The 23,125-nt window shown below is 40.4% G+C and overlaps 1 protein-coding gene across 1 annotated transcript; it reads left to right on the forward strand.

Annotated features, from left to right (window-relative positions):
* Positions 1–6,870: 6,870 nt before the first annotated feature.
* LOC124127717 (excitatory amino acid transporter 3-like) lies at positions 6,871–15,322 on the forward strand. The gene is made up of 6 exons (XM_048384328.1): positions 6,871–7,151; positions 8,201–8,397; positions 10,830–10,956; positions 11,246–11,479; positions 14,480–14,674; positions 15,295–15,322. The coding sequence occupies exons 1-6, from the start codon at positions 6,931–6,933 to the stop codon at positions 15,320–15,322; spliced, it is 1,002 nt and encodes a 333-aa protein (XP_048240285.1). The 5' UTR covers positions 6,871–6,930.
* Positions 15,323–23,125: the final 7,803 nt, after the last annotated feature.

The raw sequence follows: 23,125 nt of genomic DNA on the forward strand, positions 1-23,125 counted from the left end.
GGTAAAAGGTTCCTTTGAGGACTTCACCATGATCATCTTTGATCCGATAGACAGGAGACGGTCCACCATAAACAGTTCCTTGGTCCAGTTGTGGAGATCTTTCTCAAAGGTGCTTTTGGTTTTGTTCAGACGTACACGGGTGCCTGGCATTTAAAGAGATGGGGATCTTGTCTTGGGGGACGACAGTCTTTGTGGTCTTCCGTTTGCGCTGCTGCTGTTGTTGTTGTTGTTCCTCTGTGTAGTCTGAATTTCTGACAGGACATCTCCTGGGAGGACGTCCTCAGGGCGCTGACCAATGGTCCGATGTACATGACGGTTGTATGACTTGACCAACTGGGGTAAGACTTTCACATAGTGTCGGGTCCCATGCTGAGTAAAGTATTGCCACATTTTATTTTTCAGCGTCTGTTGAAAATGTTCAACAACAGCTGCTTTCGTTTCAGTATTTTGACTGGTGTAGAAATGAATGCTGTGCTTTGTCATGAGAGCCTCGAAAGCCTGGTTGACAAATTCTCTGCCTGTTTCTGTTTGCAATTGAGCAGGTAGTCATCCTTTGGCTTGTTGCATTAGCAAGGTTTGAAAACCTTCGGTCAAAGCAGAACAGTTCTTGGCCTTCAGGGGTTACACCCATGCCATCTTTGAAAAAAAAATCAATCACACACAGCAGATATTTGAATCCTTGGTTGTCGTCGTTAAATGCAATCATGTCACTCAAGTCTGCTTGCCACAATTCATCGACGGCTCACACATGATAGCGGTCTCTTGGAAAGGAGCATCTGGCTGGTTTGTGCAAGGTGTAGGTACTTTGGGTTTGCAACCAACGCTTGATTTGACTTTGCGATGGAACGGTTTTCTTCTTGCTTTTACTGGTTCTTGCATCTTGAGCGTGGAGCCATGCTGCTTTCCACGGTCCACGGTCAATGTCAGTTCATAGGCCATGTTACACCCACCGTAAGTCCGACCACGGTCAATGTCAGTTCATAGGCCATGTTGTACCAACCATAAGTCAGACCACTGTCAATGTCAGTTCATAGCCCATGTTACACCTACCATGAGTCCGACCACGGTCAATGTAGGTAACCTTCCTTTTTTACAGTACATAGCTTATTCAGACAGAATTGTTGAAAGCCCGGATTTTGGCGTGGTGAATATATTAGTGAGTGAGTGAGTGAGTTGGGTTTAACGCCGCTTTTAACAGTATTACAGTTATATCACGGTGTGTCAGCTTAATGTGGGAGGAAAGCCCGAAGTGATGCAGGTCTCAGACGTTTACCACTTCGGTGAAACCCACGAGCACGGGTATGGTGCTGACAAACCTAGAAACATAATCGGGGCGAACCGGGATTCGAACCCACAATCATAGGTTTCTGGCGTGCCCAAGGGACGCAACTCTGCACAGCGAATGGCGGCGCCTTAGACGACTGGGCCACCCGTGCCCCCCGGTGAATATATTAAATTTTGTATGTACGTAAACTGAGGTGCAAAAGAAACTATACCTCTCTGTTGATTTATCAGTTGAAAATAAGTTAGCAATATAATATCTAAAGAATGAACAGTACTGGCGCTTAGTCATCACTCTAAGAATATTTCTACATTGTTATAATTTGATAAAATATACACATGCACAAAAGTTAAGCGCCACCTACCATATTTGTCAGCTGTTACTTTTGGCACTTGATGATGACTATTATAACGAGATGTACGATTGTTATAAGCCGTAAATGAAAACCTCATGTGATGCAAAAGTTGTCCCAAAGCAAGTTTATCTTGTGTTCCAAAAGAATATGAGCAGAAAGGAATTTTACCGAAGACCAGAAATTGAAGGATTAGAAAACATTGAACAACTTTTTTTATCATGTAACTGTCATGGTATTAACAGACCATATCATGTGTCACATAGACACCCTAGGGAGTGCAGAGTCTATTGCAAGACAGAAACGTCCGTAACGTGTGTATGATCCACGGACATTGACCACAGCTTCAACCCTACGCCTCAATATTAATTACAAGTCGTTGAATGCTTCTCTGAGGCAAACGGATGCACGGGAATCTCACACAGGAGCAAAATGCAACCACGTGTCTGGAACTTGAATATCACTATTTATAGGGTAGGGGAACTGCAGCAACACGTAAAGCACGCTTTCCTTGTGGTATCTGGACAAATTTGGGTTCATGAAACTATGGAAGCGTAATTCAGTCATACATCATCTTAATTCGTATTTCTGATTCCCACACGTGAAATCAAGAGACTATGCATATGGTGGCGCTTAACTTTTGTGCATGTGTATATAATTTGATTTAAAACTGGTGAAAATAAATCGCTCAAAACACAACTGCTGATGGGTATCTTAGACGAGTTAAATAACCCTGCTGCAGATTATTCTGGATAAATGGACATAATCAAATGTAACAACAATAATTTCCATTTTCAGTTACACGAGAAACAAACTAGGTATACTTTCCTTTGCCCCTCATGAGATAAAGCACCAAACAGCAACTAGACAGTCAATACACCAGTATACAGCTTTGTGAGCTGTAGGTTAAATGGTTGAAGTAATACATGTCCCATACTATCCAATAGTACATATGACTGTTCAGTGGGAACGTGGGTCTTCCTCAGAAATATCTCCCGCTCCGTTCTGTAAGTTGAAACTTAATCCTACAGTTCTATAACCATAAGCCACACCAGGACAACGTGGCTCAGCTTGACTGACACTGCCAATCAATCGTGTAGGCGGGGCTTTTACTCACAGCAAATTCCGATGTCATAATCCGACGCATTTTGGATAGAACAACCAGTGACCATGTAGGGAAAGAAGGAACGTTTCTCTTTTACAGTGTATTGAATATTGTCGATGCTTCCAGATACTCTTATGTTTGTGTTTCTCTGATACAAGGTGAGTTTTGTTTTTTTCTTTGTTGTTTAACGCCGTACTCAGCAATATTCGAGCTACCTGCATATGACGGCGGTCTGTAAAATAATTGAGTCTGGACCAGACAATCCAGTGATTGACATCATGAGCATCGATCCTCGCAATTGAGATCGATGACTTGCTTCAACCAAGTCAGCGAGCCTTACTTCCCGATCTCGTTAGTCGCCACTTACGACAAGCATAGGCGCGTTTTACGGCAAGCATTGGTTGCTGTTGCTCTAACCCGGATCTTCACGGGAACTAATAGAACAACAAATGTGTATTTTACATTGTAAGCAATTGAACACTGGTGTGTGGTGGCTGATCGTATACAACTCTACAATATGTCTTCTTGGGATTTTCATGTTTACAGTGAAATTATTGTATTATTAAAATTATTATTGAGACCCAGATGTACAAAGTGGGAAATAAAATGGCAAGGAACATCATTGATACAATGTAAATAATGTAGCATGATGGCTCTATTTGAAATGTATTGTATACAACAAACACGAACATGTTCTAATTTCTTTCTGAACAATTTAGGCAGGTTTGCATCCTATAACCCGAAGCATATGTGATTATGCACTGGGTGTACCATCCCTTATTCCATACAGAAAGTGGCACCCAGTTGGGACTTCGAATAAAATGAGTCCCCAGTGCCTGTTTAGGAACAACACCAAGTCACAGCAATAAACATTTACATGTATTAAGTGATAACGTCCTACAAATAATACACAAGGCCATCAACATGTATAATTATATTCCTAAAAGGGTAGTTCATGCTGACACGAAATATCACAAGAACTAGTCATGTAGACAATATATGTTATGCATATTAATGAGTTTGGGACAAGCTGTCACATGTTAAACATATATATATATATAACACATATATAAAGTTATATTGTCGTACAAATATAAAAACAATGTCAAATGTTGTATTACAGCTTTCTGACAGAACAGCAATTGATATCATCATATTTGCAAAGGGTAGTTCATACGTAACGCGTAACGGACGCGCTGACATTATATAAATTAGTTCATGAAGTTCTTAATGCATATTAAAGAGTTTGGGATAAAGCGACGCATATTAGACTCATTCACGTGTAAGGACAATTTCATAGAGCAGAGCCACATCTGCTAAAGTTTTGGTTCCATACGCAGTTGTCTGGGCTGGTGCCACCACCATTGCACACACTATAGTTTGTCCAGATGATTTTGCTGAAAGCCATGCATAAGGCTATTGCTGAACTCTAATCTTGATGCTTGAATGCTAAGCATTTTACAGAGTCTTTGTCTACATATGTACTGATTTGTCTCATTCCTTATTTGATGGTATGTATTTTTTGCATTTTCTCAAACTGAATGTTGAATCAATGATGACGCCTAGATTTCCTGTGTGACTGATTGGTTGAGCAACCCTCGCCTCTGACTGCAGCGTCTTGAAACGAGTAGAGTGACCGTTTGCGTCAAATGCTGCTCAAAGATCCGATAGTCAACAATTGCCGCTCCCTTGGAATCAACAGTAAGAAGTAGGTCATTTTGCACACGGGCATAACTATTTCACCCACGTACACCCACGCGATACAAGCATATGCGTTTCAAGTCCAGCCGCCACTGCTGCTACCCGTTCAATCGACTTGAAAGGGAAGGGTAGATTTGAGACTGGGCGATAGTTCTTAATCAATCATCGATCCAGCGATGACGATTTCATATTGATTCTCATAATTACTTTCACTACCTTATGTTGTTATTGGTGATATTTTATGAATAATCATATTTATTAAAACGTTAAAAGTAAATCTTAAGTGACGTCGCACTGTTCTGGCAGGTTCACCAAAATGTTGGACAACCCAAACTGTTTTAATCCATGAAGGTAGCGTCAATCCCTCAGAATGATCACGACCTTCTAAATATCGAAAAAGCAACCTACGCGATGCCATAAATGCAACCAATCAAATGACAGTAACGTTTCACATTTATTCTATGTTTAGAAATACCTGTAAAATGTTACTTAAAATTGAAGTTTATAATGACATCTCGTCCAAACGGAATAGCTGAAATATCCGTCTGTCCGGCTGAATAAGCAGCAGAAGTCTCGGGGTATGGAGTTTTCACTTTAATTGTCCTCTTTGCAATCATTTTGTCCCTGTTTGTGCGTTTCGAGTCAATGATGTAAAAACCAACAGATATGTGGTCGTTGGATGTCCGTTTTCAACATCAAACGTCATAACTGCTGTGCTATCAAATCAAGACCAAACATACTCAACAATATACATGTACTTGGATCGGTATATAATGTCTCTCGCAAGGCATTACAATACATATGTATTTCAGAATTACAATTAACCAGCTGTTCCAAAAATGCGGATTGGTTATTTTTGTCCACATATACTTATTTTGAATTGAGTCATTTAAAATGACAATGTATCTTTCCTTCTAAACAATATTATAAATTTTAAATTGGCGTTTTTAATAACATCGTATTCAATTTTAATCTCATTGATAGATGAGGAGCGATACGTTAGGCAAATTACAATACCACTGGGAGAGTATGCTGTCACTGAATTGTCACTTCATATTTCATCTGCCTGATACTGGTACAATGATTAAATGAGAACTAATATTATTAAAAAGATCCTAGACAGATGAAATTTTTGAAATATTTATCCCTTGTTATGGCAAAATATATATTAATGTAAGGACACTCATTTGATAGCCTATCACTAAGACAGATATCTTTGATTCCACAAGTGTCCTATAATGCCCTTATGTAAATGAACGAGAGAAGTTATGTATGCAATATCCAAATGTTTCAAGGACTGGGGTATTGTCATCTTCGGAAAGAATAGTGCCGACAGTATCATGTACCTTTTCGAACCCGGTCCCCCATAGAATGTGACATTGGCGATGTTATGTTTGCAGACATCTTTCCTGATCATGATATTCTGTTCACATTATAATTACTGACATAAATATTTCCACTCTCCACCATGTGCATCCATTAATCATACGTATACTTAGCGTTTATTTATCATAGTACATAGATATAATTTCAAGTCTGATGGCAGATGAAGGTCCTTCAGTTCCTCCGGCACAATATCCTCCTCATCTCTACACTTCTCGCTGTTGTCCTGGGAATTGTTGCTGGGATGGTGTGCCGGACGCTCAAGCCGTCCTCTGACACTATTCAGCTGGTGCAGTTTCCTGGAGATCTTTTCCTTCGTATGCTGAAGATGTTGATGCTACCTCTTACAGTAGCCAGTATCATTACAGGTAACGCTAAAACCTTCTTGTTACACATATTTATGGATTGAAGTTGCATCGTAAATCAGACACCACTTGTCATTGTCCACGTATTCCTGTGTTATTTACAAATTAATGACATCAAAACTGTCACCTTTTCCATTTCCAATTACCTTACAAACTGTTAATTCTCGTTACGTCTTTATATCTTTTCAGTGTAATTATCAGTAGGAGTTTGGTTTAACGCCGCTTTTAACAGTATTCAAGTCATATCACGGGTTGTCAGCTTAATGTGGGAGGAAAGCCCGAGGTGATGCAGGTCTCATACGTTTACCACTTCGGTGAAATCCACGAGCACGTGTATGGTGCTGACAAACCTAGAAACATAATCGGGGCGAACCGGGATTTGAACCCACAATCATAGGTTTCTGGCGTGCCCAAAGGGACGCAACCTTGCACAGCGAATCGTGGCGCCGTAGACGACTGGGCCACCCGTAACCCCAGCAGATACCGATACAGCTATATGAACCGTTAAGGTTGTTTTCCTTTATGTTTTATATGTATAGTATTCTCCTCGCTACATGCTATATGTACAGCACTGGAGTACACGACGACACGTTTGAAAAGTTTATCATTCACCTTGTTCTGAAAAAGCACAGTTTCACGTGGATATATATAACCTAATGTTCAGTGACGTATGTCACAGTTATGAAGTCTCTAAAGATTACTACATGATTCGATTTGCACTGGGAAGAACCGAACAATATAAATGCTTTTCGAAGGTCTGGGGAACATGAAAGGATCATGTGCCGGAAGGATAGGTGTACTGTCTATGGTTTATTATGCAAGTACCTCTGTTGCTGCAACCCTGGTTGGCTTGACATTAGTCCTGGCCATCAAACCTGGAGCTTACTCAGACTCGTCGACAACCGATGTATTACACAGTAACGCTATGGCATCAACAATGGACATCTTCATGGACTTATTGAGGTAACATTTTGTTTATTTAATCTCCGCATTTGGGATATGATGACGTGCATCAGCTAAGTCAGCGAGCATCTTACGACAAGCATTGGTTGCTGAAGACCAATTCGAAACAGGAACGTCACAAGGCGTTAAGGTAGAGCAGCTCCAAAAGAAGATGCATTTATTTAATGAATCTAAGCAGTGGAAATCTATGTATTCATACGTGTTAATACTTATTAAATACATTAAATTATTAAATGTTAACATAAGAAATTATGAAAATCATTATTGGCGGATGAATGACATGAGTGCAATTGCTAAATCCCCTGTCATCAAAAGCATTAACAACTTGTCAGTTATATACAAATTGGAGGCAACTGATTCAAATTGAATTTCGTAATGTTTATTTGAAAGATAGTGGAGTCCGGGCCAGACAATCCAGTGATTGACATCACGAGCATCGAGCCACGCAATCGGGATACGATGGCATGTATCAACCAAGTTAGCGAGGCTGACCACCCGATCCCGTTAGTCGCTTCAAGCATTGTCGCCTTTTACGGCAAGCATGGGTTGCTGAAGACCTATTCCTCCACCGGATTTTCTCGGGTTGTATTTCGTTTGTTTGTTTGTTTTTTACCGCCGCACTCAGCAATAATCCAGCTATATGGCGGCGGTATGTAAATAATCGAGTCGGTACAAGACAATCCAGTGATTGAGGTCATGAGCATCGATCCACGCAAGTGGGATACGAGGTTGTATTTCGTCATGAATCTAGTACAGTTAATTTGTTTAATCGCGTGATAATAACATCTACCATGGCCATGTTTCCTACAGCTACATATTGCGATATAGCGTTTGAATCTGTCTCACGTGAAAAGAAACTTACTTATTGGATGAACATAATTCCCTATGTATTAGTCGTATACATCTTAACCATGTTATGTAATGAAATGATATTTCATGACATGAGATTTTGGCTGGATAATGAAGGACTCCCACCCATATCCGGCAATGTTGTAAAATTACATTCATTCAGGAAATGTAAACTTGTCTCTTTTCATCTTGTTCTTCAGAAACATAGTTCCTGACAACATAGTTGCTGCTACAATCCAACACTCACGCACTGAGATGGTTGTTCATGGAATAAAGTTACAGGACGATGGCAACTCTAGTTCTGGTTACCTGCAGGATACTGGTGGTAATTCCAGGAAGGTCAACCAATCTGTTACGGCAAAGAAAACAGTGATGGTTGATGGGGCAAATATCATAGGTATTCTTGGAAGTTGTTGCCACCGTTTCGAAATAGTTCCGTTGGCCCTTTTGAAATGTGTTTGTGAAATGTTCCCGCTTCTGAATTTCTATACAGCAAACTCACTTAGTGTATTGGTACTACAAGGCTGAGTTCCTAGTAGACATAACCAAACGAGCATGCACATTTTGACCGGACAAACTTGATAATATTAGCCAGATGTTTATGAATGAAGTAAAAGTAATGAGTATTCACCAGTTTAAGAATGCATGAATCGTATCAATACGTTTAACGTTTCCACTTGAGTCGATCACAAATGATAAAAACACCGAATATTATCAAAACAGAACAGAGTTGTATGTCAACCAATACTAGTATGTACATAGTATGTTGGGTTTGCAGAGTAGCATATTTTATTTGATTATTTCACATTTGTTCACATTATTCTACTGAAACAAGTTTCCTACTGTATGTGATTGTAATAAGAAGATAATTTTGCTTACAGAAAATTGTTTTCAGGAATATGCAGGTATGTAAATATTCATAATGTCGTTAGTTTAGAAATAAATAAATAATGGTTTTCATCACCTGGGTCATAACAATTACATGATGTACAGACACGGTAGGTATTTTACTATATCTTCTTTCCTCAATTGGTAGTCGATGACACGAAGTTCTAACTTTTAACAGGTTCAAGAAATGTTGCCTGACCGGTTTTAATAGATGACATTCAAATTTACACGAGGCTGCTTGATAATAATCTTGCTTTCTTCTTTGAGAGGCATTAAGAAGTTGGAGTACTCAGTAAGGATACGATATATGAATGAACAACTTCTATTTGACAATCAGAAGCAGTGTAGGTTCTCACACCGTTATCAAGCAAGTGGTGGTTGATTGGTTTGTTGTTTAACGCCGCACTCAGCAGTATTCCAGCTATATGACGGCGGTCTGTAAATAATCGAGTCTGGACCAGACAATCCAGTGATTGACATCATGAGCATCGATCAGAGTATGGTTGACAAGCATATATACAGGTGCGAGGCTAGACCTCATATGAGGTATGGTACCAAACCATCTCAAACAAGTTTTCTTACTGTAAAACCACTACCCCGAACAGCTAGTTCAACAGACAATAACGAGCATCGCCAAGAAAACTCAGAAATCTCCCTGTCAACAATCTGCACCCTTAGTGACCTCCCCTACTTTGGAACAGTTAGCTACAAAATCCAGAGACTCTTCAAGCAACAGGCCAAAACTGATGTAGTTTTCAAGAGAAGTAACAGCATTCAGAACACCATTAAAGCCACAGGTAATCCACCAGTCAGCCACAAGCTAGAACCATCAGGAGCAGAGTACTCCATTCCGTGTAACTGTGGACAACCTTAATTACATTGGTGAAACGTCAAGGTCCCTCAAAACCCGAAGTAAAGAACTTCAAATCTCAGTCTCCAAAGTTTACTCTAAGTCAGCTCTATCGGATCATATCCGTGCCAACCCCAGCCACAGCATCCAGTACGACAAAATCAAAGTCCTTATATTACAATCAACCTCAAAGACTTCAAAATCAGAAAACTCCAGGAAGTCATCAACATCAAAAGACTCCAACCATCAGTCAACCGTGATCAAGTCTATTACATCCCCCCTGCGTACCATCAAATCATCAAAGACGCCAATCAGTCATAATCCCTTTGTTTGTTCTGCTGGCTTCACCTTACATCACCCCTTTTGTGTACGTGACACGCTTCTCCACTCCAGTACTACATCCCATTCTACTCAACTGTCAAAACACTGCCTCACACCTGTATATATGCTTGTCTATTATTTACTAACATTGGTCATAATTAACCAGTTAAGGTAAACCGTATCGTAATGGTATACATGGTTCAGATCGATTATTTACAGACCGAGGGCGACGTGAAACAACAAACAAACATATTAATCTCAGAAATGTTACCATTCGGTAAGCGGCCTTGTACAGTTGGAAATGACACCAGAAGACAAAAAATACATGTTGTCTAGTTTTAGGCCCCACTGCCAAAGATACAAGTTTCTTAGACACCTGGCATCCAGATTAACTGGCCGGTACTGGATAGACGGCTCTTTTTTAAGCTAAACATTTGTTCTGGTTTCAAGTCCTACTGCACTCACTGTAAGGTACATGTATGCCTTCCGATTAGATGCGGGTCATGTATAGACCTATTACTGTCATCTATGGGATACAACTAAAGTATGAATATGTATATCAGTAATTCACAATATTGCTGAAATTTAATCTGTTAGTGTTAAATGGTTTGGGAGGAAAGAGCATTCGATATAAAAAGTTGGGGAACGTATTTGCGTGTTTTTTCGGATTAAGGCAACAAGCAGGAACAATCACCTGTCACGTGTGTCTCTGTATATTGTGATACTTGTATTGTGTGATGCTATATGATCCCATAACTTTCTCCTGACAGGTGTACTTATCTACTGCATTGTTTTCGGTGTGACTCTTAGCCAGCTAGGTCGTCGTGGAGCAGTGGTGACACAATTCTTTACCGTCGTCAACATCGTCACCTTCAAAATGATCAGACTTGTCATGTGGTGGGTACACACAACCTTTGGGGAAAAACTCATGACGTTCATGACACACACATCCACACAGAAAGAGGCACAAACAAAGAACACCCACCCACACAGAAGCACATACACACACACAGAGACAGAACCACACACACACAAACACAGAGAAAAAGGGACTGCCATAATATTTCTGGAATATTGTCAAGTGCGGCGTTAAACAACATACATACGGATTATCAATGTATAACTTTCCGCATTTAATTAGAATGCGTTTCCACTGCCTGTTTCTGTCAACATTATATTTCTCCAGGTATTCACCAATTGGCATACTGTTTCTCGTCATGGGCCAGATAATGTCCACAACTGACATGACGGAGACTGGACAAACACTGGCTATCTACATTGCAACTGAGTTGTCCGGATTGGCAATCCATTCACTGATGGTCGTTCCAGGCATGTATTTCATCCTGACAAGGAAGAACCCATTTGCCATATACCTCAAAGCAATACAAGCTCTGCTGACAGCCTTTGCGACAAGCTCCAGGTATATATTTTCACAGTTCCATTTATCTCTCTTTTCACTTTTCATAAAATTAGTAATTGAGTTACTTATACCAGTCAGATTTGGTTGTAGGGGCATGAATGACATAAAACCATATTCCCCGTTAACTATTCAGTTAACTATAATGTCGAATGCCATGTAATGATCAAATGAAACAAGACGATTTTAACTTTCATAGACGACAGAGAACGAATCTTCTTATTTTTATTTCCTATAAAGTTTTACTCCATTGAGACCCGTGAATATCCCCATTCACTGGTTCCCGGATCAATGTGCGCTTCGACAACTATTTACATGTAGAGACGGAGCCAAGCATAACGGTCGTTAAAGGCGACTATGCTTGTCGTAGGAGGCGACTAACGGGATCGGGTGGTCAGGCTCGCTGACTTGGTTGATACATGTCATCGTATCCCAATTGCGTGGATCGATGCTCATGATATCAATCACTGGATTGTCTTGTCCAGACTCTATTATTTACAGACCGCCGTCATATAGCTTGGATATTGCTCAGTGCGGTGTTAAACAACAAAGAAACCAATGATGACCCAGCTGAATACATTACATGTATTGACACATTTGTACACAAATTTATTCAGGCTTATTAGGGATTATATACTACTACTTTTCCCACACAATTTATTTAGTTAAATAGAGTGCGGCGTTAAACAACAAACCAACCAAAGCACATAACATATATCATACTTACATATAATGACGGTTAAACGTCATGCATGACTATTGTGTAATCCAATAGCTGTGTACATGCACAAGTGTACAGAGGTATCCATTAAAATTATAACATTGTGCTATGTAAAGAACATTATTAATTTATTTGTGTGGGAATTCGAAACATCATATTGGAATAAGAAAGCACAAAAAGCAAGGTCAAATGAAATGAAGAAGAAGCAATGTCTATATTACAATTACTATGAATAAAATTATATTGTTTTTAATTTTGGATGAAAAATTGTATTTAGTATAAGTACCCTTGAATATGTAGTGAAACTAATGAAAAGGGTTATTCTGTGTCTTGTAATATTTACAAAAAATTAAAATGCCAAGATATTATCTATATTTTATTGATTATGAATTAAACGTAATACTGATTGACAACAAACAGCCACCATTCATCCATATTTTGTTTGTACACCATGCACCAATTAACTCTTACAAATATAAAAATGGATTTAAGTGATTACCATTTCCTCTATTTCGGATATTATATGTTGTTGGTGACATCATTTGTCAGTGCATGTTTCTTTTACAATTTTCTCAAAACTATTCTTACAACCCTCAGGTAATCGAAATCCACAACATTTATTTTACAAAATACCTTCACATTTCGCGTACCGCATGGCCCAGGCGCTGTACTGAAGAGAACGCATATAGCCTGTTCGGCGACAATACAACGTAGATATGGGAAGGTATACAATGCAAAATATACTTCATTTCTAAAAGTGTGACATCAAGGGCAAGACATACCGATTGGAATGACCAATCAGTTGATCCAACCGCCTCGCTTCGAACGGTTATCAAGGGGTTTACTAATTACAATCTAATCCCTGTTCTATCACTTAATCACGGAACATATATATAAGGACATGGCAATAAATAGATAGATCATTGTTTAAGCAAAATAGATATGCTGTTCATACACGAGCGTGAAGGTTACCGATAGAGGTGAAACTTGTACTGGTTAACTGTCTATAGGAGTGACAGTAAGACGTACAGCTCGTATCGCGCTTAACACATGCTCTGTCAGTTAAAGGTTGGACCGTCGGGTTAGTGAAAGGAAGATAAATTAAAAAAGATCGCCAAATAGGCTCACTTCGATTTGACACAAATAATAAACATTTATACCTATATCTTCTTCAATCAATTTCCTCGAACAAAATCTGTATACATTATTCCAAAATGAAGAGTATAATAAACAGTAACGGTTTGTAATGGGCAGTCTGTTACGTTTCCGAAAAACTTGAAACGGGTAACTGACCTGAGTTTTGGACTCATTGTAATATTACGCTCATTGACCATATTGATTTTCTATTCTTACATGATAGAACTACAGTATTGATAATCCCAATGCCTAAACAGGGTTTCAAATGCAATGTAGCGAACAAATTAATGTATCAACGTCCAACGATTGACATCATGAGCATCGATCTACGCAATTCTGATGCAATGACATGCATCAACCAAGCGAGTCTGACCACCCGATCCCGTTAGTCGCCTTTTACGATAAGAATGGCTTGCTGAAGAACAGTTCTAACCTGAATCTTCACGGGTGACTCCCGATTGATTCGCTATTGTTTTTAAGGTTTACATTGAATTCATAATATAAAAAAACTGGTTTACTCTCTATGCAAGTGGCAACGGAGAGCAAACGCAAGTATATGGAAATAGTCTGCATTTACCAAAGCTAAACAACACTCATTCTCACGCATAAGGGAAATCACACCTATAAAAATTACTGAACATCTCTAACAGGAGATGGATATAGACAAACATATCCCACTTGTGGAAAAAAAATACTTGGCCCTATTTGAATTTTTAGCATAAGGACGAAGGAAATTTTCGATATTCATAAGAAATGTTTTTCTTTTGTGACTCCTTATGTTTGATGTTCTTCGCTTTATTTCTGACAGGTGTACTTATTTGGTGTAACTTTATTTCCCATGCATTAAATAGAAAAAGGTCTCGCAATATTATGCTTGTTACCCTCTCATATGTGTGTGTTATATCAATACATGTACACTTTGCTGATGTGGTTCTCCGACTCCTGGAGGCCATTTTGTATATAATATGGGGTCTTTTGCTTCGCGTGCAGCCCTAAGTTATTCTTGATTAACAGTGGTTAATGCCAGAAATATTGTAACCTCGGTTGACTCAAATATTAATAATCCAACGCACGTCATGTTGTCACATTGCAACCAAGAATGGTGAGCTCCGCCTGCTTTACATGACAGTCGGATCTATTTCCAGCGCTGCCACGCTGCCGGTGACGATGCAGTGCGTCGAGACGCGGATGAAGATGGATACACGAATATCCCGTTTCATCCTCCCAGTGGGCGCCACAGTCAACATGGATGGCACAGCGGTGTATGCTGCCATCGCCCCTGTGTTCATAGCACAGTACAATGGAATCAACCTATCATTTGGAGATGTCATAATTATAAGGTATGTTGGTGACCCTGCTGAGTGAGTGACTTGGATTTAACTCCGCTTTCAACAGCATTAAAGATATTCAATGGTGTGCTAGCCTACCTCGAGAGGGAAGCCCGAAGTGACACACGTCTCAGACCTTTAGAACTTTGGTAAAACCAACAAGCACGGTCAATAAATTGCATCATGTGGTCAATCTTGGTGACACGGTTAACGTAATATCAACCACTGAATTGTTTGACCCAGATTCGTGTTCTTACACGCCGCAGTGAAACTCCAGCAGGAAAAAACAAACACTCGACAATGCATGAGCCAGAAACTTATTATTGGGAAATTGGTTGAAGAAAGATCAGCTCTGAAAAAATAACTGCCAGAGATAGAACGGTTCCGGAACCAAAACCTAACCGCAGTCTACCGTAACATTGCATGTGGACCAATCTCGGGGCATGAACCATTATTGATCAAATATGTATTATTTAAAACACACACTGGTCGTCTGTATTGGTTGTTAGAACCGTTACAATACTCTGCTAACATGTTCTGTTAATTGTCATGCTACATCCAGTCCCTATTTTATCAACGCATTACCCTCACTCATTACCTATTTGTATTTCTGTAATCTTTCGTTATTTTAGAATATCCCCCTACCTTTTTGGAGAGTAGCTGTTCCATGGGGGCTATAAAGAAAAGCATTAAACCCTTACAAAAATGGTTTCTGGATGTAGGGTGTAATAAGTGTAAGGACGTGTGAAAGGCGACTATGCTTGTCGTTAGAGGCGACTAACGGGATTGGGTGGTCAGGCTCGCTGACTTGGTTGAAGCTTGTCATCGATTCTAATTGCGTGGATCGATGCTAATGATGTCAGTCACTGGATTGTCTGGTCCAGACTCTATTATTTTCAGACCGCCGTCCTATAGCTGGAATATTGCTGAGTGCAAATAAAGAACAAATAAACCAATGATGACCGAGCTGAATACATTACCATGTATTGACATATTGGTACATAACTTTATTCAGGCTTATTAGGGATTATATGCTATTCCCACACAATTTATATAGTTGGAAACCAACTGTACAGTTGCAGTGTGATTTGGTATGTAGCAAATATGTTTTACGCTCTTTACTTTTGAGTCTCTTTAGATTTCCTCCATACTTTTCAACGGGCTTGAACTGTTTAAGGGATGTAATATGATATTATTTTCTTTGTATGCATTGCCGGACGTGTTGATGGGCTTTAATGTAACTTGAGAAAAACTAGTTTAATGATTAATTACTATTGCGTCACGTTATAAACATTTTCCAGTTTAACAGCTGTTCTGAGCAGTATAGGATCTGCTGCTGTTCCTGGTGCTGCTTTTGTTATGCTGTTGCTTGTCCTAAAATCTACTGCTCTCCCGGATCGAGGCATCTCTTTCCTGGTCACTGTTGACTGGTTGATGTAAGTTATCCTCGTATGGTATCCTTAAGTTCCTCGGTTGGGGTCATTTGCATATAAATATGCAAATAAAAAGGTCAGGTAGATACCACTTTCAGTTCAATCCAACAAAGCAGTTACTATGAAATGTTTATTGAAACGTACTGTTACGTGTTTATTACGATTATTGCTGGTCTAAGATACCGAAAATAAATTTTTATTTGGGAATTATATTGCCTGTTGTCATTGTTTGACTGCAAAAAAAACTGACCTTATGTTCTAATACATGTATGTTACTACGCGCATTCCATAACAAATACATTGTTTAGGTACCAACTGTAAGCGATGACAAAAAATTTTTACAATATGAAATAATCTAAGAATGACATTGTATGATGACAATATTACCACGTTTCGGATGATAGATATCCTTCATTAGATATATACATTATTTTATTGAGCGAACCTTTGCACTTGCGTCATCAGACCCCTTTCTTCAAACCATTTGGGGTGAATCGATGGCGTGGGTCGTTGCTAGCCGTCAACAGCTGAGTCACCTCATTCTCTCTTTCTAGGGATCGTTTTCGCACCACCGTAAATGTGGCTAGTGATTGCCTGGTCGTAGGAGTTGTCTCCCATTACACGGAACTTCCTCCACGTGACCCGTCAGAGACCCAAAGTGAGCAACAACAGGAAGAGCAGGAGATGCTGGAGAATGACGTGGTGTGAAGCCAAAACAGCTCCTCTGTCTATTTTCAAATTTGTCTCATTAGGAACCATGACACGTTAATTACATCTTATTTTTTCAAACCCTGAAAGATATATTTGAAACAGATGGTTTCACCTGTGGATGGGGATTTCCTGTTTCTTGTTTCTTGCAACAAGTGGGTATTATTGTATTGTGTGTGTTATCACTTTATTCCTTATGATGAGTGCGGGAGTTTGGTTTAATGCCGCTTTTAAAAGTATTCCAGTTATATCACGTCGTGTCAGCTTAGTGTTTGAGGAAAGCCGGAGTGATGCAGGTCTCGAACGTTCACCACTTCGGTGAAACCCACGGGCACGGGTATGGTGCTGACAAACCTAGAAACATAACCGGGGCGAACCCCTGATTCGAACACATAATCATAGGTTTCTGGCGTGCCCAAGGGACGCAACTCTGCACAGCGAATCGCGGCGCCTTAGACGACTGGGCCACCCGTGCCCCCTTCTTATGATGAAACACAACGTTCATGTGATTAACATGGACAATGTTTTGAAGTACTTGTAGGGAGGAGCAATGACACAATAAAAGACGTTGGCAATCTTTCTAACCAACGAACCGTTAATGGCAATGCATTCCGGCATCCCAAAGGTCCATGGTCACATTGGAAGGACGAAGGCCAAATGATGCCATTCATTTGGAAGATTTGTTGCCTCTCTTTCAGGAACCATTGGGACTGCACAAAGTAAGAACAAGACTATACTTTGCATCACTGAAAGGAATTAGGCGACTCCAGCAACCTTTGCTGATGGATGGGTCTACATACAGTAAGAGCCCACAGTATCGACTAGATAGTTCTTTCTGTCACTTTGAAACGTTTGGTCAAACCAGAAATACTCCACTCAATCAGACAAAGGCTGCAATTTATTGAATTTGAAATTTGCAATCATGGGAATTGATGCCTTAAATTTAAGTAACATTCTCAGGCAAAAGTAAGTTTTCGAAAATGTCCAACAATATATCAAATTTCAGCAACCATCAACTATTTCCTTTTCCTATACGAACACAATTTCATCCAGGTTCTTCATTTGGAGAAGGGCGGTCGGGTAGCCTAGTGGTTAAAGCGTTCGCTCGTCACGCCGAAGACCCGACATGCGTACAATGTGTGAAGACCATTTCTGGTGTCGCCCCGCCGTGATATTGCTGGAATATTGCTAAAAGTTGCGTAAAATATACTCACTCACTCACTCATTTGGAGAAAAAAACATACAACATATGAAGTGACAAATATTAATTTTGCAAGAAATAACATATAGTAAGATGAAATTATCAGGAAGCTACACACCTGGAATTCACAAGATATAAAAACAATACATTCCAAGTATGCTTCACAAATACTGGTGTGCGGTTTCGTTAGTAAGTGATTACGGGGCACTTTTGATCTGGTACTAACTCTGCTAGTATTAAGCTGAATTTATTTGCTAGTTTTTTTCATACTCGGTTTTTCTAGTTATCCGTGGATAACCTACCTTTATTGTCTAGTTTTGGAGGAATTTTAGAATTTCCTTGCTCAGTCAAAGTGGCTGAGTGTTTACTCATTAGACTTGTTTGATATTCAGACGTTCTCGTCTATTTTATTGTCCAAGAGACTTATTTTAGGTATAGGCCTTCCGTGTGTATTTCCCGTAATTAACAAGGCCAAAGTTATTCACTCATGAGAATGTTGGTGTTAGTTGGTCGCAGTCGATTTAATTGGCTAACGATGCATCTTGTCGATATCAAAGTGTTGTTCTAGCTACTCGCAATTTATTACTGCAGTTCAGCCGCTTGTGTATTTCCTGATTATTTAATCAGCGATTATATTCAGTATAGATTTTTTTAGCTCGGCCATTGATACTATTAGCTAATAGTAATAAACCTTTGAACCTATCACCACGTTTTTATTATTACTTTATTGTTGTTCAGTGACACCCCTGATCATTGGAGCACAGCTCATTGACAATAAACAAGTAGTAACAGCAAACTGACTGGCTGTTGTGAGTATTTATATTTCAATATCATTTATCTATTTTGTATGGTATAATTGCGATTATACCATTTTCATAATCATACGAAATGTCTGCTAAAGGCGCGAGAGAGAGAGAGAGAGAGAGAGAGAGAGAGAGAGAGAGAGAGAGAGAGAGAGAGAGAGAGAGAGAGAGAACGTATCCATTGCTAGTAATTAATTGTAGACTTACAAGCCTAAGGCAAAACAACCAAAGTGAGACTAAAGTTGCGGTTGCATCATAGAACAAAACGGAAGTATTTAATTCCCTATTGTTTGATGTGATTCTGGCCAAGATTGTGTTGATACATTTGCTAAAAATAGCCTTTCCAAATATAAAAAAAGGTTGTTAAAAAATGACCAATGTCAGACTTATGTTATTTTGGCAAGAAGTGGTTTCACTATTCTAGTTGGCACCCAACATTAACTTCTTCAATAGGAATGCATAAAAGTCTTATCAACACCTTGATTCCCGAGGGGAGGTACTACTTCCCAAGAGTCAAATTCGTCAAACAAAGATTATGAAATAATGTTTTAACAAAAAATATATTTGTTTAAGTCGTGAAAAACATCTAAAGTTATTTCCCTGACGTAGGTTGTTTCGGCAGGCACTCTGAATATTTATTTATGATATTTACGTGTTTACATAATCTTCTATGTGCACGTGATGCACGTGCATTTCATTTCATAAACTATTGAATAACTTTCTCTTGACAGATATCAAATGAACAGTCTCCCTGTGGAAGTTTTGGTTGTAATTTTCCAGTATTTGTCACCTTGCCCTCTTGCGAGACATACAGCTGCTGTCTGAAAGCACTGATTCAACATGATTCAGAGCAGACATTTCTGGTCAAAACATATATCTTCTCCTATGCCCAACAGTTACGCAACATTACAACAACACTCTTAAGAATGGAACACGCTGTGCGTTGCACGGCCGAGATGAACCTGATATATTCATTAGCTACATACAGCAGCTTACGTTAGTATTATAGTGGCTCTTCAGCCCAGAACAACATCACATCGTACGACTGCACATACAGCAGCTTACGTTAGTATTATAATGGCTCTTCAGCCAAGAGCAACATCACATCGTACGACTGCACATACAGCAGCTTACGTTAGTATTATAATGGCTCTTCAGCCCAGAGCAACATCACATCGTACGACTGCACATACAGCAGCTTACGTTAGTATTATAATGGCTCTTCAGCCAAGAGCAACATCACATCGTACGACTGCACATACAGCAGCTTACGTTAGTATTATAATGGCTCTTCAGCCCAGAGCAACATCACATCGTACGACTGCACATACAGCAGCTTACGTTAGTATTATAATGGCTCTTCAGACCAAAGCAACATCACATCGTCGTTTTACTACGCATACAGCAACCTACGTTAGTATTATAATGGCTCTTCAGCCAAGAGCAACATCACATCGTACGACTGCACATACAGCAGCTTACGTTAGTATTATAATGGCTCTTCAGCCCAGAGCAACATCACATCGTAAGACTGCACATACAGCAGCATACATTAGTATTATAATGGCTCTTCAGCCCAGAGCAACATCACATCGTACGACTGCACATACAGCAGCTTACGTTAGTATTATAATGGCTCTTCAGCCCAGAGCAACATCACATCGTACGACTGCACATACAGCAGCTTACGTTAGTATTATAATGGCTCTTCAGCCCAGAGCAACATCACATCGTACGACTGCACATACAGCAGCTTACGTTAGTATTATAATGGCTCTTCAGCCCAGAGCAACATCACATCGTAAGACTGCACATACAGCAGCATACATTAGTATTATAATGGCTCCTCAGCCCAGAGCAACATCACATCGTCGTTTTACTACGCTTACAGCAGCTTACCTTAGTATTATAATGGCTCTGCAGCCTGGCGACAACAATACGCCCGAAAAATATAACAAATCTGAAACTGTCCCCACTGTCACATATCTGAAACATACAGACAACAGATTAAAACATTGAAAATGAAATACTTTTCACATAAAGAAATAGAATAATCTAATGGCCGTGCTTGCACTTAGAGCGAGAATGAACAATTCAAATCTTGGATTGGATTGGATTGGATTTAGGAGATTTAACGTGCGCTTTCCGACTATTAGCGTATTTCGCACACGGGGAAGCACTTTATACTATTGGGAGAAAAAAAGCGTAATAAATAAATAAAGAAGTGCGACCCAAAAAAATGTAACTTTTACAGCACTAATCTAATAAAAGCTAAGGGGCAGTGGGTTTGGCTGGGGGGGTGTGGGTGGTAATAAAATACTCAATAATATGGAAAAGTTTGGGCGTGGGTTGGAGGGGAGAGGGTCAGGCGTGGGAAGGCACGGCGTAGGCGGGCGAGCTTGTGTGGCGACGAGGGCGTTTACTGGGAAACGCCAGCGAGGAGGAGGTTGGCGAGCTTGCTTTCTTCATTGGAGATGTCTTGGAAGGATCCCTTGATGAGGCGAGCTGCCATGGCGGCGATGAAGTGGTCTGGGCAGGCGAGTTCGCTCTGCTCCAGAAACTCCTTCAGGTCGGTGAAGTTGTGGATGTCATGCTCAAACCGTTCGCCCTCTATGGTCTGAACCATGACCAGGGATGGTAAGGGGCGACTGCTTGGCTTAATCCAGTTTGTGCGAGTTCCGCAGGCCGGTGGTGGTAGGCTCTTGTGGGCTTCCAGTAGACTGGTCGCTTCCCGGGAGAGAAGTAACCGCTGGTCCTCCGGTTTTTCCATTGGAACTCGGTCCGGGACTGGGTCAGTCTGGACTTGGCTAGAGTTGAGAGACGGGCCTGGTGGTGTGGCGGTCTGGGTCTCCGTGTTTCTGCTTGGTGGTGATGGAAGAGGGGGAGAGTCGGGGGAGAAGATACTTTTCCTCTTTCTCTTCTTTCTACCATGTCCTGTCCCTTCCGGCGTGCGAAAGGGCTCCTCCCCTCTGGATTCGAGGGGAGCGAGTTCCAGTGCAGCTGAAGGGGGTGGAGGGGTGGTGGGAAGGCTCTCCTGGATCTCCATGGGGGCGACTGGTGGAGCCTTCTTCACTGTGGGCGGCTTGGCCTTCTGTACCGGGCGTGGTGCAGCAGGGGCAGGGGCCGGGGTCTTCTTCTCCTTAGGCTTGGTCTTGGCCGGAGCTTTGACCAGAGGCCTTTTCCTTTGACCTAAGTCGAAGGAGATGGAGAGGGTGGAGGAGTTGGACTTGTACGAAGTCCGAAGGGAGTAGTCCCCGACCCTGTAAGCCAGCAAGGGCTCCAGGATGGCGACTAGCTCCCTAGGTAGAGATAGAGCGATATCCCTCATGGTGATAGCTTGGGTTGAGAGCAAGGAAGGACACGTCTGCAAGGGGCGAGTGTCCAAGCCGGCGTTGACACTCCTTAATTTATATAAGTACCCCAGTTTAACGCCACCTAGCGGGGCGGACTACTCACTTACATTAACGCTACATACCGCTAGGAGAAAGTAATTTCCTTCTAATTCATCCTTCAAACGAAAGAAATAATATTTCTCCTATGCCCAACAGTTACGCAACATTACAACAACACTCTTAAGAATGGAACACGCTGTGCGTTGCACGGCCGAGAGCTACAAAGAAAGTCAAAGACCAAGAGAAAGGGAAACTTTCATTCTATTGTTAATACTATCCTTAATATATCCGTCCTTAGCATTCTCACTTTTCCATCTTCCATGTCTTTTAAACATACGGTCTGGTATGCCGCTGTTCGCTGCTGCTGTAGCACCACCACTACGTAGACTGTGTAGACCATAACTTTTAATGTTCGTAACAAAGGGGGACAATGCATCTAAGAAAAGTTCCCTCAGTCTAGTGTAAGACATAGGATTGTTGCTTTTTCTTAACACATAAGCAGACGCACATTTGCTGAGGTTTCTGAAAACATACTGATCGAATCTGCCGGAATACCTGCTAGTTTTAGATATTGTTTCAAACATTCAACTGGACACAATTTCGATTGAGTTCTACTGATAACGAGCCAGGCTCCGTCTCTATATACATCTGTTTTAGACTTTTCAATAAAAACTGTCATGTGAGAATCATAAAATATTCTTCCAACACATTTTTCACAAGACCATTTTCAGTAGGACTCTCAAGCCCCACACTACAATGTGCATGCCTTAAGCTATAGAAGGCTGTAATGACAGGTGACACTGTATCACTCTGTTGGACAATAGATAAAAGATAAATAGCACAATGCAGGTGCGAAATAGGTAATACATCCGGCATATTATTCATTTTTGCCCACCTTTGCCAAGCAGCAAAACCATATGTATATT

Source organism: Haliotis rufescens, unplaced genomic scaffold, assembly GCF_023055435.1.
Source record: "Haliotis rufescens isolate VD_foot unplaced genomic scaffold, xgHalRufe1.0.p SCAF_5, whole genome shotgun sequence".
Taxonomy (NCBI): domain Eukaryota; kingdom Metazoa; phylum Mollusca; class Gastropoda; order Lepetellida; family Haliotidae; genus Haliotis; species Haliotis rufescens.

Excerpts from the sequence above, each read along its gene's own strand:
- LOC124127717 (XM_048384328.1), top strand. The coding sequence starts at position 6,931 with ATGCTTTTCGAAGGTCTGGGGAACATGAAAGGATCATGTGCCGGAAGG. Across the intron at positions 8,398-10,829 it reads TGATGGGGCAAATATCATAG|GTGTACTTATCTACTGCATT; the intron begins GTATTCTTGGAA and ends TTCTCCTGACAG. Across the intron at positions 11,480-14,479 it reads GCCTTTGCGACAAGCTCCAG|CGCTGCCACGCTGCCGGTGA; the intron begins GTATATATTTTC and ends ATCTATTTCCAG.